Here is a 15,063-nt window from a genome sequence, read left to right as displayed (position 1 = left end):
TAGTATCGATTTGATTTCAATTTCTTTCCTTATATTTCATTTATTTCTTATTAATTGTATTTGGTCACTTAAGATATCTTTATCCCCTATAATTCACTGTCCATCCATTTCTTGCAATTCCTCTCATAGGGGGTAGAAATGACCACCCTACCCCCTGCCCAAAAATACTGCTTGGGTGGCATCTACCCCCTATTGGAGGGATTTGGGAAAATGAACCGGACAGAGAATTTCAGGAGATACTTTTCCGTTATGATGATGGGTGAGAAAGTGGAAAAATCCGTAAGATGTGTTTTACAATAATAGTGTAAACATAGGAATATTTTTTGTTGGACAAAGTTTTCCTCCATCCATAGAGGAAGTTCACTCACCATCCTAGGGTTCTCAAACCCCTTCTAGGCTTTGGTATGTTTCAAAATACCCTCCTGATGCCCATTCTCGCCCTCTGCCACCCCTTAGTGAATGGAATTCCACCGTAGGTGGAGAGAAACTCAGTCATTTTTGTTTACATCAAAATATAGGTTTGTAAGTAACTATCACAACTCTACCCAAAAAAGGAGTTACGATCAAAATTTGTAATCATACTTTTTTTGGATTAAGTTTCTTTCCACCCATAGAGGATGGTTCACCCACCATCCTAGGGTTTTAGTATGTTCCTAACTTTCTTGCACATGAGTTAAGGGTTCTTCTACTCATAGAGGATGGTTCACCAACCATCCTTGGATTTTAGTATGTTTGCAAATGTCCTACCAATACCCTTTCCTATCCGGCGGATCCCATTCACCATGGATGGAGGTAAACTCGATTGTACTTTTTCTTGTTCGTATGAATAATGTGTTAGTTATTTAGAAGGTACTAAATTCGCAAAGACCTTCATTCCTCCCCAAATCCGCAAGGGGTGGCACCATCATCTCCACCTGCCCATATCAGATTACTCAACAAGGGACATTGAGATTTCATAGCCGTAGAGGCTACGGTTCCAATGGTTGGATAATAAGTCAACTCTTGTGAGAGCTAATTGTAAGAGAAAAGTCTCCATAACAGGAATGACTTCATTCCACCAGAAAAATAGGGATTTAAATAGATATTTAAAAATTCGAATTGGATTCACATCCGTATTCATTTGGGGTATGTATATTTGAAAAAATATTTGAATAATCCAAAAAAAAAAGTTATCTCATCCACTTAAATGGTTGAATGTTAGCTTAGGATGAGATAATGGCCTAGGTGAGGGCTTGGACCTGTTTGGGTCCCTAACTCATGTCGTAAGTGGTGTCTCACATGAGCCAACTTTTGATTGGGCTTTGTCAAATCGCACCACAAATGATGTACCATAGTTTTCAAAACACCATGCATAATAAAGTGTTGCTTTAGTGAGGTTTTGCTGCTTGGAAGATTAGAAACTTGCGTTAAATGTTGCCGGTACCTAAATGGTAATAGATATCCAATCAATAATAAAAAAATTAAATAACTAATTATTCTAAGGATTTTTGAAGATTCAACATTCTAAGGAATGGGGAAATGAGAATCATGAAACTACAGCTGAGAAGATTTGAGTTACACAAGTCAAGGATGTAAAAAGATAGTCAAAAATTCAAAAATTCGAAAATCCGAATTCGATTTCCGTCTGTGTCAGTTTAGGGAAGACAATTATGAATAGTGGAAAACCAAGAGAGAAAATCTTGGTAGCGTACTAATAACACCTTGAAAATCTGTCTTTCCATGTTCTCTCTCTTAGTGGTAGAATTGAATGGTGTCTTTATTATAATTTATCTTTCAACTGATTCAATCCCTCTTGGATTGCCATACCGGTCCAACATGTATGTAATGCCTTCTCCATTTCTCAAACTCGACAGCACAAACTGCAACTCCTACAAGGATGAGCAATGTGATCAAGAAACACGAGTCTCCTATCACAGTGCTAGTTATAACCTAAAAGTTCGAAGGGCAGAGAAAAAGGATCAGTGCACTCAAATCTATTGCGGTGGAAGACGAAAATTTGATGAACGGGAAACCATACCCCTTGTTTTAGACTTTTAGGTAGTGGTGGTGAAGCTTCGTGTTCTTAGTCCACTCGTTGAGTCAATCGGGGAGAAAGGGACATGAATCTCTGTTCCAATAAAGTTCGCACGCATAGGAAGTCTGATACAGTGAGGTGGGGAATCTTGCCAAAAGAGATTGTCTTGAGCCCTTGCTCCCGAGGAAGCTAAGCAGTCCGCTACAGAATTGGCTTCCCTAAGAGGGTGCTTTAAGTGAATTTCCTCAAACAAAAACGATATCTGATGATAACCTGTGATGATCAGGGCAATTCTCCAGGGGATGGCTCGAGACCCGCTGCTTAAGAGATGCACAACCAGCAAGTTATTGCTCTCGATGATCAGCTTACTGAAGTTCAGCGTTAACGCCGACAATAGTGCATACCAAACAGCCGTAGCCTCTACAATGAATGCATAGTTCCATCCAATGCCAATAGAGAAGCAACAGATAAACATGGAATTGGAAGCGGGATCGACACCACCAATACCAGCCCTGCCAGGATTACCTTGACTAACTTCATCCACATTGAATTTGACAAAGGAATTAGGTGACAGAAACCAATGACAGATAGCCCCATATATGATTTCTCCCTTGAATTGAAACTTTGCTGCCTGAAGATTAGATCCCAGCATCCGATCCAGATGTTCCAAATAATGCTGCAGCTTAGAGCAGTCTTGAGGGTGCTGTCTCTATTATAAGGGATCTGATTGGTGATAGTATTGATGATACCAGGGCTGATGGTCTGATCCATAAACTGCGTCAAAAGAACCGCTTGATGCCATATTTGCTGGATCGAAGAGCATTCCAGAAAAAAGGTAAATGGCAGTTTGAATGTGTTGCTGGCAGATATGACAGATCAGGAGCTATTCTCATCTGTAATGGAGTGACTCTCCCCCACTGGTGGAAGAAAACTTTCTCAATAAAAAAAGCCTTGTCACTTTTCAGTCCTTTGTACAGTCCTTCAATAAAGTGGTGTAGTCACTACAAAAAGCGGAGTGTGGGCCTGTGGGGTTTGAAATCAAGAGCTCCCCCTTCTTATGTTTCACCAGTATACTAGAATTATATTTGGAATATAATTTCATATTTTCTAATATGGATTAATACTAAATAAAGTGAAATTCAGGCTAATTATGGTATTGGTCTAATTAAGGGGGTCATTGAGTTATATCAGAAATCCTATGTGGACTGACTTTAGTGTGGGCAGATAGATTCCTATTGGGACTGTGATGAGTCAGACCCTTTAGGGATTACTATATAAGGAGAGCTAGGTCCCCCCTCTACCCATAATAACTAATTATTCTCAATCACTATTGAGGAGTGCATTCTAGAAAGAGAGTGAGATATTCAGTGTTCATCGTCCCTGCGCATACGGTATTCTCATCAGGCCAGTTACTTTGGGAATAGAGGGGAAGCACCTAGATCTTTGTTCTTTATTTTCCGCTGCAATCATCATCACTATGGATGTGAAACAAGGTTGGTGGTTCTATCGCTGTTTTCTATTATTTATTTGATTGTGTTCTTAAACGCCCTATGGAGATCCTGGCTTTTGGTATTTTGTCCCTATTCGGATCGATTTATTCTAACATGTGGTATCAAAACCTCCATAGATCCGTTCTTGAACCTATATGGATTCAAAATAATAGAACATGCTAAGGGAATCGAAATTTTTTCAATTTGAATCAAGGTTTTTAGGGTTTTTTAAAATTTTCAAAAATTCGTATGGACACGGCTTACTGCCGGAATTTTTCTCCGACGAAAATCGAAACAGATCACATAGGGGTGTAGAGCTCGGAGAGCTGAACATTTGAATGGGTGGATCATCGTCGCCGGCCGCCAGACCTGCTCTCAAGCGTCGGCGGCAGAGACGAGTGGATCTCACTTTCCGGTTGGATTTTTTTAAAAAAAAAAAAAAAGGATTTCTGGGGTTTTACTATCGTGCGCCCCTGCCTTTTATATAAGCTTGCTAACGTGCGCCGTCGGGTCAGGTCTACCTGTTGACCCGACAACCCAAATTTTTTACCCTGGCAGAGTTGACCCGGATAGGTTTGAGCGGAATTGAACCGTTTTGGTTGAACCGGGTTTGATTCTGAATTGGTTTGATTGAACTGGTTTGACCATTTGGACCGGTCAAACTAGTAAAGTCAACCATTATGGGCTGAAAACTTTGACCGGGCTTTCTGGGGGCTACGAGACTCCGTTTGGGATCCCCTTTTTTGCATTGGCTTTGTTTTTCTGTGCTCTACACAGTGGTGCCCTCTGTTTTGATCAGATATGCATATTTTTTTATTTTTTTTGGTATTCTTTTGATGCATGTCTTTTTCGAAAATTTATCTTTTCTTTCCATTGGGAACCAAACCAATTTGTTGACTTGCTGGAATACCTACCTTGATGAACAGAATCGTTGGATTTTGTGCTAGTTTTAAGACATTAAAAACAAATATGCATATTTTAAATATTCTTGGTATTCTTTTGATGTATGTCCTATTATGAAATTTGTCGGTTCGTTCCATTGGGAACCGAACTAATTTTTCTGACTTGCTAGAATACCTACTTAGATGAGCAATACTGTTGGCATATTTGTGTTAATTTTGAGACAGTTAAGCCCCTTGTCATAAATTATAAAATAACACAATTTGTTTAAGGATGTGAGTAATTTTGGAAAATCCCAAGAGAGGGTTCCATGGGTTCGATAGGATGCAGCCGCCAAAGCGACCTTCCTTGTTAGATTTATGAAACACCGGTCTCATACAATTATAGGATGTCCTTCAACTCTGATGTGTGGTCATACACCCAAAGGTGGTGATCATGTATTGATACTTAAAGGGATACATATACAGTATGCATGTGAATATGTTGATCCTAGAATTTTGCACACCCAAAGGTGGTGGATTTTGAAAGTTGAGCTGTATTCTCATGGCCACTGGTATGTAGGGATTTTTACAATTGCATATTGGGAATTCAGCCCAAAGGTGTTTTCACAACGATGTGTGTAAAATTTTCATTTGCTTATAAGGTTTCAAGCTATACTTGCATCATGCTGATTGTTGTACTGTTCATTGTTTAAATTTTCAATCACTTTTTCTGTCAACAATAACATTGTCACTATTGAGATTCTTACTGGGTCAAATTTTAAGAAGTGGAAAGAGGACATTATGTTTGCCATGGAGATGGCAAATGTGCTTACGTCCCTTGTTATAGATAAACCAATGGACCTAACAGCTGACAGTACTGAGGATAAAAAATTTGTGCATTCTGCATAGAAAAAGAGTAATTGCTTAGCTGTACTATCTGTAAATAGGTCAATACCGGAACACCTAAAGAGTGGTCTGCCTGATAAATGTATTGCCAGGGAATTGTTGGATGCAATTTCCAAGAGATACCAAGTTTCATCGAATGCTGAGATTGGGAGACTTCTGCAAGGGCTATTTAATATGGAATATTATGGTTTTGGGGGTGTTAGAGATTATATTATTTGGATGGTTGACTATCAAACCAAAATCAAAGCCTTGAATATTGCTCTTCCTGATGCCTTGATTGTTTATCAAGTTCTTAATACCCTACCTTCTAATTTTGACATCATCAAAACCAACTACCTTTCCCAGAATGGTGTCTGGAGTATCGATGACTTTATTTCTAGGATTGTATCTGAGGAAGAGAAACTACTTGTTATTTCCAAATCCCATGAGAGTGAAAAGTCTAAAACCATACTCATAAGTTTGCCAATAAAAAGTACGATCGGATTAACAATTTGGGACCCAAGAAAGACTCTTTCAAGAAAGAGAATGATCGCTGCTTCTTTTACAAGAAGAAGGGTCACATAAAGAAGGACTGCATCAAATCTATCATAAGCCTCATCCAGTTCTTAGAGGTTAGATGGCGGGGCAACTAACTAAGTTGCTTTTACCATACAGGGATTCATAAATTGGAAGAAGCCAAATCAGGATGAATCAAGGCTTGTCAAAGGAAACGATGGATATGATTGACGTAAAGTTCGTGGGAGATATCATTTTATTACTAGTTTCTAATTTTAATTTGACTGTAAAGAACACTTTTTATGTATCATCCTTCAGGCGGAATTTAATTTCGATTTCAGTATTGGACATTGGTAGTTACCATTTTGAAATAAATAACAGTATGATAAATTTGTTTCAAATAAAGTTGGTTCATGCATTACGTCCAATGAATTTTACAGACTGTGTTTATCTCCCAATGATATCTATGCCTTCTATAATGTTGAAAACGTTGTTTCCAAAAAACCCTTACCTAAAGAACGGTCTTTCACATTGTGGCATAAGATGTTAGGTCATATTTCTAAGGCAAGAGTGGAAAGACTGATAAAGTCTGACATCCTACCTACTCTCGAAAGTGATCTAGAAACTTATGTAGACTGATGTAAGGGAAAGATGATCAAGATAAAGAAGAAAACTGTAGTCTATAGTTCTGACCTGTTGGAGGTCATTCACATTGACATCAGTGGTCCCTATTCAGCCACATTATGCATAAATTTTTTATTTCATCACTTTTAACAGACGACTACTCCCGATATGGCTAACTGTTCTTAATTAAAGAAAAGTCTGAATCTCTTGACAAGTTCAAGATTTTTGGGACTGAAGTTGAGAAACAGTTTGAAAAAGTTATTAAAATTGTTAAATCCGATTGTGGGGGTGAGTATTATGGCAGACATGGCGATGTTGGATATCTTAAGGGCCTGTTTGCCAAATATTAAGAGGACTCTGGGATAGTTGGTTAGTTTACTATGCCAGGAAGTCCTGAGAAAAATGGTGTCGCCGAAAAGCATAATCGCACTGGTGAGGAGTATGATTAGTAAGACAAATTTTACCTAAGTTCTTATGGAAGAAGTTTTTGAAAATTACTTCTTGTATCCTTAACCATTTAGTTACTAAACCCAGAAACCATCTTAGAGTTTGGGGGTGCCCTGCAGAAGTAAAACTATATTATCCGACTTGAATAAGTTGGATCCCAGGACTACTCGTTACTATTTTGTAAGCTATCCAGATCATTTGAAGGGATATAAATTTTATAATCCCTGCAGAGGCACTAGGATTGTGGACTCATAGACAGCGAAGTTTCTGGAATTTGATGTAACCGAAAATAATGATTGTTCTCAGACTGTTCAAGATAGTGACATGGTTGGTACATTAGTACCTATTCAGAAGGATGTGGGGTATACTATGCCATTGGTTACACCTGCTGGAGTTCAGGATCCTGATATTGATACGGTCCTTAACATTCATGTAGCACCTGATGAGATTCCTCTTAATCAGGATGCGGTTGAAGATCCTATCATTGATGCAGTTCCAGCTGAGATTCCTCAGATTCAAGGTGAGGCAGTGGTAGCACCATTATGAAAATCCATCAGGGAGAGAAATTCATTTATACCATCTATCTATGAGGTCTATCTGGGAGAACATGACTACGACATAGGTTGTGTGGTTGATCCAGATACTTATTCGGGCGTTGTTTCTAGTCCTCAGTTAGATTTCTGGTTTGATGTAATGAGATATGAGGTGAAATTGATGAAACATAATGATGTTTAGGAGCTTGTTGAATTAAACTTGAGGGTCTTGTGGTGGATGGTTCAGACCATCTTGCGTGGACTCAAGAAGCCTATTTACAGTCTCAAACAAGCTTCCAGGCAGTATTATTTGAAGTTCGACAGTGTCGTGACTTCATTTGATTTTCTGGAAAACAAAGCGGATCAGTATATATATCACAAGGTCAGTGGGAGCAAATCCTGTTTTCTCATATTTTATATGGATGACATCCTGCTTGCTAGTAGTGACCTAGGGATGTTGCATAAATGAAAGCAACTATTATCTAGGGAATTTGACATGAAGGACCTTGGTGAGGTTTCTTTTGTCCTTGGCATTGAGATCCATAGGGATCGTTCTCGTCGTTTACTAAGTTTTTCTCCGAGGGCTTATGTTGATCGTATTCAAGAGAGGTTCAGTATGCTGGATTGCAAACCTGGGAATGTTCCTGTTCTCAAACTGAGCTCGACACAGTGCCCAAAAATTGAAGCTGAGAAGGATGACATAATGAGATGCCTTATGCTAGCGCACTAGGTAGTATCATGTATGCTCAGGTCTGTACCAGACCGGATATTAGCTTTGGGACGGGTCTTCTTGGCAGATATCAGTCAGATCCTGGTCTTAGCCACTGGGTTGCTGCCAAGAAAGTATTACAGTACTTGAAGGGGACAAAAGATTATATGTAACATAAAGACACATTCCTGAACTCAAGCTAGTAGGTCATATAGATTCCGACCTTGCTAGCTGTGAGAATGATAGGAGATCCACATCTGGTTATATTTTCCTGATGGCAGGAAGGGCAGTATTATGGAACAGTACAAAACAGACATTGGTAACCACATTGACTATACAGGTAAAGTTTATAGCATACCATGGGGCTGCTACTCAGGTTATTTGACTCAGGTATCTCATAAAGTAGTTGACCATTTTAGATTTTGTGAATATACCCATCAAGATATATAGTAATAACAGTTTTGGGTGCATCATGGGATGCGGTTGGTTAGTGGGAGTTGTTTTGCTCCATTGTAAAATGAAGTTTATTTTCATCTGTAATTTTTACCGTGTGGTAAATCTTGGCTTATATGTATGAGCTGTCATTGCATGCAAAATTCTTTTGAACACTTGGGTGTTTCATTTATTGACGTGATGTATATATATCTAGTTTTAAAGACTTAAGAAATGTATTAACCTTAAGCAAGGCTGGGGCATTAAGTTATTAGCCTAAAGGTATGTCTTGGAACACATAAAGTAAAATTCGAGTTATTCAAGATGAGACATACAGATTCGTTGGAATCATAAAGACTATTTCTCTAGTGAGCCTGTGCCACTTAAAGAAGAGAAATTTTGGACTGACAAATTGATAATACATAAGGAATCACTATGTGAGTATTATCTCGTTGCCACACTACCACATTACATCCATGTTAGTAGAGTTGAAGGCTCTCGTGACCATGGAAGGCTCTGTGTCGCTTGATCATAGATGCAGTTACCACCATGATTCGGTGTCTAAAACTCTATGGGACAGGTTTGATTTTCTAATACGACCTCTAGACCAATTTGTTTTAAAAAATTGTGCACATAAAGTTTTCTTAAAGAATTGTTAGCCTGTGATTTGTTTTGGTCAAAACTGTTTTTAAATCTCTTTAAAAATGTGTGATTTAATATAAGTCCAAGTGGGAGAATGTTAGAATTATATTTGGAATATAATTCTATATTCCCTAATATGGACTAATATTAAATAAAGTGAAACTCAGGCTAATTATGGTATTGGTCTAGTTAAGGGGGTCATTGAGTTATATTAGGACTCCTATGTGGACTGACTTTAGTGTGTGCAGATAGATTCCTATTGAGACTGTGATGAATCAGACCCTTTAGGGATTACTATATAAGGAGAGCTAGGTCCCCCCCTCTACCCATAACAACTAATTATTCTCAATCACTATTGAGGAGTGCATTCTAGAAAGAGAAGGAGATATTCAGTGTTCATCGTCCCTGCGCATACGGTATTCTCATCAGGCCAGTTACTTTGAGAATAGAGGGGAAACACCTAGATCTTTGTTCTTTATTTTCCGCTGCAATCATCATCACTATGGATGCGAAACAAGGTTGGTGGTTCTATCCCTGTTTTCTATTATTTATTTGATTGTGTTCTTGAATGTCCTATGGAGATCCTGGCTTTTGGGATTTTGTCCCTATTCGGATCGATTTATTCTAACACAGTACTCTAAAGTGGACTGGAGAGGGGCCACATCGTCAACCCAAAGCCTCACAAGACCCAGCTCTTGGAACCAGAGAGATTAAACTCTCAATGTAGCCCAAGTTTTGCTTAGAACATTAGTAGTTGGATCCACATTGACTACAACATGTTTGATCTTCATCAGCAAGCAAATCCTATGATTTCGAATGGAAAACTGAGCCTAACCAAGTTGGTGAACCACATTAAGATTAGAAATGCACTGTGGACCTTGAGGAGAATATCCATGTTCAATTGCTCATGTTACAGTCAAGGAACCCGTTCAAGTTGTTTTTCCATCTACAACATCCAATTCCATGATTTGCACAAGTTGGCACTGCCATCTAATCTCTTTATTCGTAATGGTTACCATCACCCAAGCAACCCAACACAGACAAACACAAATACAAGAGAAAGAGAGAGAGATTACCGTGCAGTAATGGAGTAGAATACGTGAGTAATATACATTCATGGTAGAGAAAGTACTGGTTGCAGTATTTACACAGGATATGAGTAGCTCATCCTCAAAACCCATTCAACTGTCGATTTCAACATCTGATGAAGCTCCACTAGCCTTGGCAAACCGACCCTTCACTCGTTTCCGAGTATCAGCCCTAACCTTCCTCGACTCATAGCGGATGTGGTTATCATATCTAGAAACAGTTCCCAACATCACAATTAGAAACTAGAAAGAAAGAGTTTTGCAAGAACAAGCAAAGGAACTTGGACATTAATTTAAAAGCTGAGAAAGAAAGTCAAGAATATGAGAGGGGCAGAACATGCCTTCGGGTTTTCTTTTTCTCCTTGTAACGTAACATGGCATTGCCCCTATTCTTTGTCAGCAACTCCATGTCAACCTCCATTATTGCTGCTGGCATGGTTTCATCTCTAGTCAGTACAGGCTGTTGCACGAAATGGACATCTTTAGAGCTGCCACTGGCTTTAGGTTTAGCCAAAGTTGAACTTGATGATGCCCTTACCATAGGTACATTATTGCTTTCAGCTATTGTTGCCCCCTGGCTTGCAGCTGGGTTGTTTGAGTTAGTCTGCAGCATGCAAATAAGAGAGAAACACATCAGCTACCTGGGAAGTGCAGCGGAATAATAAGCTCCTTCCAAGACAAACAACAGAAAGACCTCATTCTGCTCCAATCCACACATATGATGCTATAATATTGTTGCAAGGTTCCCATCCACCAGAGAGGAGACATCTATTAATTTGGATACCATCTTGCAGCAATTGCAGCTCTATGTTCAAATGCAATTAGTTCCTATCAATGACCATCAGAATGGCTTACATTTTGTGATGAGAATTCACGTGCTGTAGAGCAATTCATCTGGTAAATGTCTTTTAGAACTCTCATGGTTTCCCAGGGAGGTTCTTTAATAATGTCACTATAACTTTTGATCACAAAACCTGCATTGCTTGTACCATATCCTACATCTAATGGGCCAGATGCCTCATGATCCCTTGATCTTCCTAAATTAAAATCCCAAATCTGCAAGAAAAATGGTAACTTTGATCACAAGAAGCTTTATATAAGAAAGAAAAGGTCATGGGAAGAGACAAACCATAAGCGAATATGAAAAAAGAGGAAAGCAACATAACCAGTTTCATGAAAACCAAAATCACCAACTTTCCTTCCCAAGAAAGCTACGCATATAATGTTTCACTGCATAAAAGGAAGAAGAAACCTCATATGCCTAAGTTTATTCTTAAGTGCTGCAGAGAAAACTAAGGTTGTTTTTGGTATGAATTCTTAGAATAGACTCTGGGTCTAGAACATATTGTGAAGCGAAAAAATAGAGAAGAATCGGGTTTTAGATTGTGTTCTAGATACAGAATCTATTACAAGAATGCATACCAAACACAGTCTAAGAGTTGCAGAATGTGGATAACAGTCATTTAATAAGCCATCATCTAGTCTGGATTAGATTACCCTAAGGAAGTCCTCCCTAAATGAAAAGACTGGCAGTTTACCTTGTTCTCGAAACATTAAATTCTCAAACTTTCCCAAAACATAAGAAAAAGAAGTTAACCCACCTACTTCAATATTTAAATGAACTGTAAGGACTTGGCTTTTCCTTATAATCAAAATTAACTGAAGAAGGTTATTTCCTGATCAAAATTTCAGTACACAAGAACCAAGTAAGCCCATCAAAAGCTATCTCAGCAATCACTCGCCTCCAGAAAGCTGCAACACCATTCAAAATTGACCAACAGATCTAGATCCCAGTGCAAATTTTAGAATTCTCCAAGCCTTCAGGTGTACAAATGCACAGAGGCTTAGAGAAGAAGAAATGATCACATGGAATCAATCATAGTTCAAGAAATAAGAACATTCAAACAGATGTTGAGTGTTTAAACACAATGGAGAAACAGTCATGAATAAGGTGAAAAATTTTCATGCTCAGTGTCACATGATCGATTTCCCTTTTTTTTTTTTTTTTTTTTGGGGGAGTGGGGTTTGAATCAATGGGCTCTATCATCTTCCACAAGAGAAGGGGTCGACTTTTAAAAAAGGAAAAAGGACAAAAATCATCATGCCAACTCCTAACACCCAAAGGATCTTTAAAGCAGACAGCAAGCAGGCACACAAGAATTAATTTGGTTGAACTGAGGTGGGTTCATTAACTATTCACAGATTCAAAATGCCAAAAAAGAAAACTACTCAACAGAGTTCTAGATTCATGTAACTATGCAAGGGAAGTTTCGATCTGGTCAACAGGGATGGTGATCGATGCTGCCCCGACTGTAAAGCCAAAAGCACAATAAGGTGAACTATTTAATCGAACAAGAACCGAGACCGGGTACACCAAGAAACAGTATAGTTCTACGAAAGCAGATAAAATGGGAATTGAAGTACAAAGAATTATACTAGCAATACAGAAAATGTGGAATCGAAACTCATAAGGTACAGGAACACAGAGAGGGAGTCAGATGGGAAGTGAACGAACCTGACTGGCCTGTTCGGGAGGATTAGCCCATAGAATATTATTTTCAGCCAGACCGTCGTTCTGTCTCAGAACAACACTATCCGGAAGCATAGAAGTGTATGGTGCTTGGTGATGCAACGATATGTTCTCATCCATGGCCCTGTCAACCTTAGAACGAAAATCAAGACCTTCAACTTTCCCCTGTTGCGCACTAGTCCTACCAGGCGTCCCTGGGCGCAAGTCGTCAGGAAGGCCCCGCCCGAGCAATTCAACCAGCTGCTTAAGAATGACGAGCTTTCGCTTTCCGTTGCTGCAACTCTGCTGCCGCTTAGAAGTGGCTGGGGTCATATCGGCGCATGGAACATCAGGGTACATGTGAGACTTCTTGTCATTCGGAACCACTAGTTCCTGAAAAGTAGTCGTTGCGGCGGATCCTGATTTGTAAGCCAAGGGATCTACCAACATAACCAGATCCAGAGAAGACCAATCTGGGAACACCACCATATGGTCACCCGTTGGCGGCATCATGGGGGGTGGGGGAGATTTCTTATCGCCGCCGAGATCCAAACCCCAGATGGAAGCGAGTTCGAGTGGGGATGGGCTGCCGGAGAAACCCTCCAGCGGACTACGGTCGTGGGAAGCGGAGACAGAGGAGAGGCCGTGGGCGTCCCAGTCGCACTCCTGGCAGAGCACCAGATTGTCAGTGGAGCAACGGATGGAAGCAAGCTCGGAATTACAATTGTCGCAGATCTGAGAACGTAGGTGCTTACTGGATACAGCGTTAGCGGAGTGGACATGCCTGTCGCAGAACAAACAGAGCTTAGCAGAATCCGCTCTACAGTACAAGACTGCTATCTCTTCGCTGCAGAAATCGCAGGGGATCCTTTCAGCACTACCAACTAAATTAAGGTTCTCGTTGTTCTCCATTGCCATAAACACCATCACCGTATCTCAGAACTCAGTACGTAATAGACGTTGAAATTCGAACCAAATGGAGAAACCATTGATCCTCTAGCAACAGGGAGAACAAAGTGTGGGGGGAAATCCAAAAGAAGCCAATGAAAATCCCCAACTTTAGCCGACACCTTTTTTTTTGCTGAGCTGGCAAAAAACCACCACATCCATTATGGATAAAATATGGTACTTGTTGCGTCAAGAAATCTATTGGAGCGAGCTCTGCCTGCAAGACAAGATTAGCAGAGAGTATTGGGCGTTGTCGGTGATCACACTCCGATGCTTAAGTTAGATCTCTGAACAACAGATAATCCAAAGAGAATTCAGATAGATGCATCGAGGGTTACCTCCCTTACTTAATGTGGTTGGGGGTAGAATCGTGCCTGAATAAAAAAGCTAGATTTTCAAAGTGGAGTGAGACAGTTTCGGAATGATATGTGAGATAATATTTATCCCTAACTTCCCACAAGCCTGTTAGGCGCGATGCGGGCGAGAAACTCAGGCCATGCTGGCCCTTGGTACTTGTTGCGTTATCTACACGAAGTATAGAGGTCGTTCCTCCTGCACTGGCTGTGGCCAGGTCATTGTCGTCTCTGTGGATAGGCGCGATGCACCCTAGTAGCGGTGCGGGCTGGAGTTCGACCTGACGTCCAGCTCTGTGTGTCGCTCATTGCTTGGCAGTTTACTCGAGCCGAAGGAGCTCGCTGGCTTGTACTTAGCTGGACGCGATCTCATCCCTCGACTCGCGATCTTACTAGCTCGTCCTCGCCGTGCCAACCCATCAGGACTAATTTACAAGAGGGAGGACTCGTCTACTCTACTAGACTACAAGTGGTCTACTCTATTAGAGAGAGCGACAGGTCTGCTCTAGATTTTTTAAGGGTAAATTTTACGTACAGCCCCTTACATTTAAGCCTAATTATACAAACATCCCAAGAACTTCCAAAATTTCAACCTTCCCTTGACGTTTTAATACCATTTACTTAAAATTTAAGAAATAGGGTATCCATTTTAACCCCCATTACTTAAATACATAAAAGAACATTCAAAATGTTCTTCATCTTCTCGTCTTCTTTTTCTTTGAACAGGGTGGTGTGCCCCGTCTGCAACTCCTCCCTCCTCTGACCCCTCCCCTTCCTTCCCTACAACACCACCCCTGCCCCTTCTTCTTCATGCCTTCATGGGATTTAGAAGGCACCCACCCTCACCCTGCCCAGCCACCACACCCTGCCCCGTCATGAACCTGTATAGAACTTTACATTGGATATGTGAAGAAGAATGAAAGAACTTTACAACATCATGGATCTATCTAAACAAGAAATTCCTAGGTTGTATCTGCACCACATTCTTCCAG

The 15,063-nt window shown here is 40.1% G+C and overlaps 1 protein-coding gene across 4 annotated transcripts; it reads right to left on the bottom strand.

Annotated features, from left to right (window-relative positions):
- Positions 1-10,230: 10,230 nt before the first annotated feature.
- LOC122670455 (zinc finger protein CONSTANS-LIKE 15-like) lies at positions 10,231-13,760 on the bottom strand. Of its 4 annotated transcripts, XM_043867333.1 has the most exons (5): positions 12,777-13,760; positions 11,117-11,317; positions 10,800-10,865; positions 10,603-10,721; positions 10,231-10,472 (listed from the first exon to the last, which is right to left on the bottom strand). In XM_043867333.1, the coding sequence occupies exons 1-5, from the start codon at positions 13,695-13,697 to the stop codon at positions 10,355-10,357; spliced, it is 1,425 nt and encodes a 474-aa protein (XP_043723268.1). In that variant the 5' UTR covers positions 13,698-13,760; the 3' UTR covers positions 10,231-10,354. The 4 variants fall into 4 exon arrangements, with proteins under 4 accessions (XP_043723268.1, XP_043723267.1, XP_043723270.1 ...); XM_043867332.1 differs by having other exon boundaries at positions 10,603-10,865; XM_043867335.1 differs by lacking the exon at positions 11,117-11,317.
- Positions 13,761-15,063: the final 1,303 nt, after the last annotated feature.

Source organism: Telopea speciosissima, chromosome 8, assembly GCF_018873765.1.
Source record: "Telopea speciosissima isolate NSW1024214 ecotype Mountain lineage chromosome 8, Tspe_v1, whole genome shotgun sequence".
NCBI lineage: Eukaryota > Viridiplantae > Streptophyta > Magnoliopsida > Proteales > Proteaceae > Telopea > Telopea speciosissima.
This window is presented reverse-complemented; position numbering and strand designations above follow the sequence as displayed.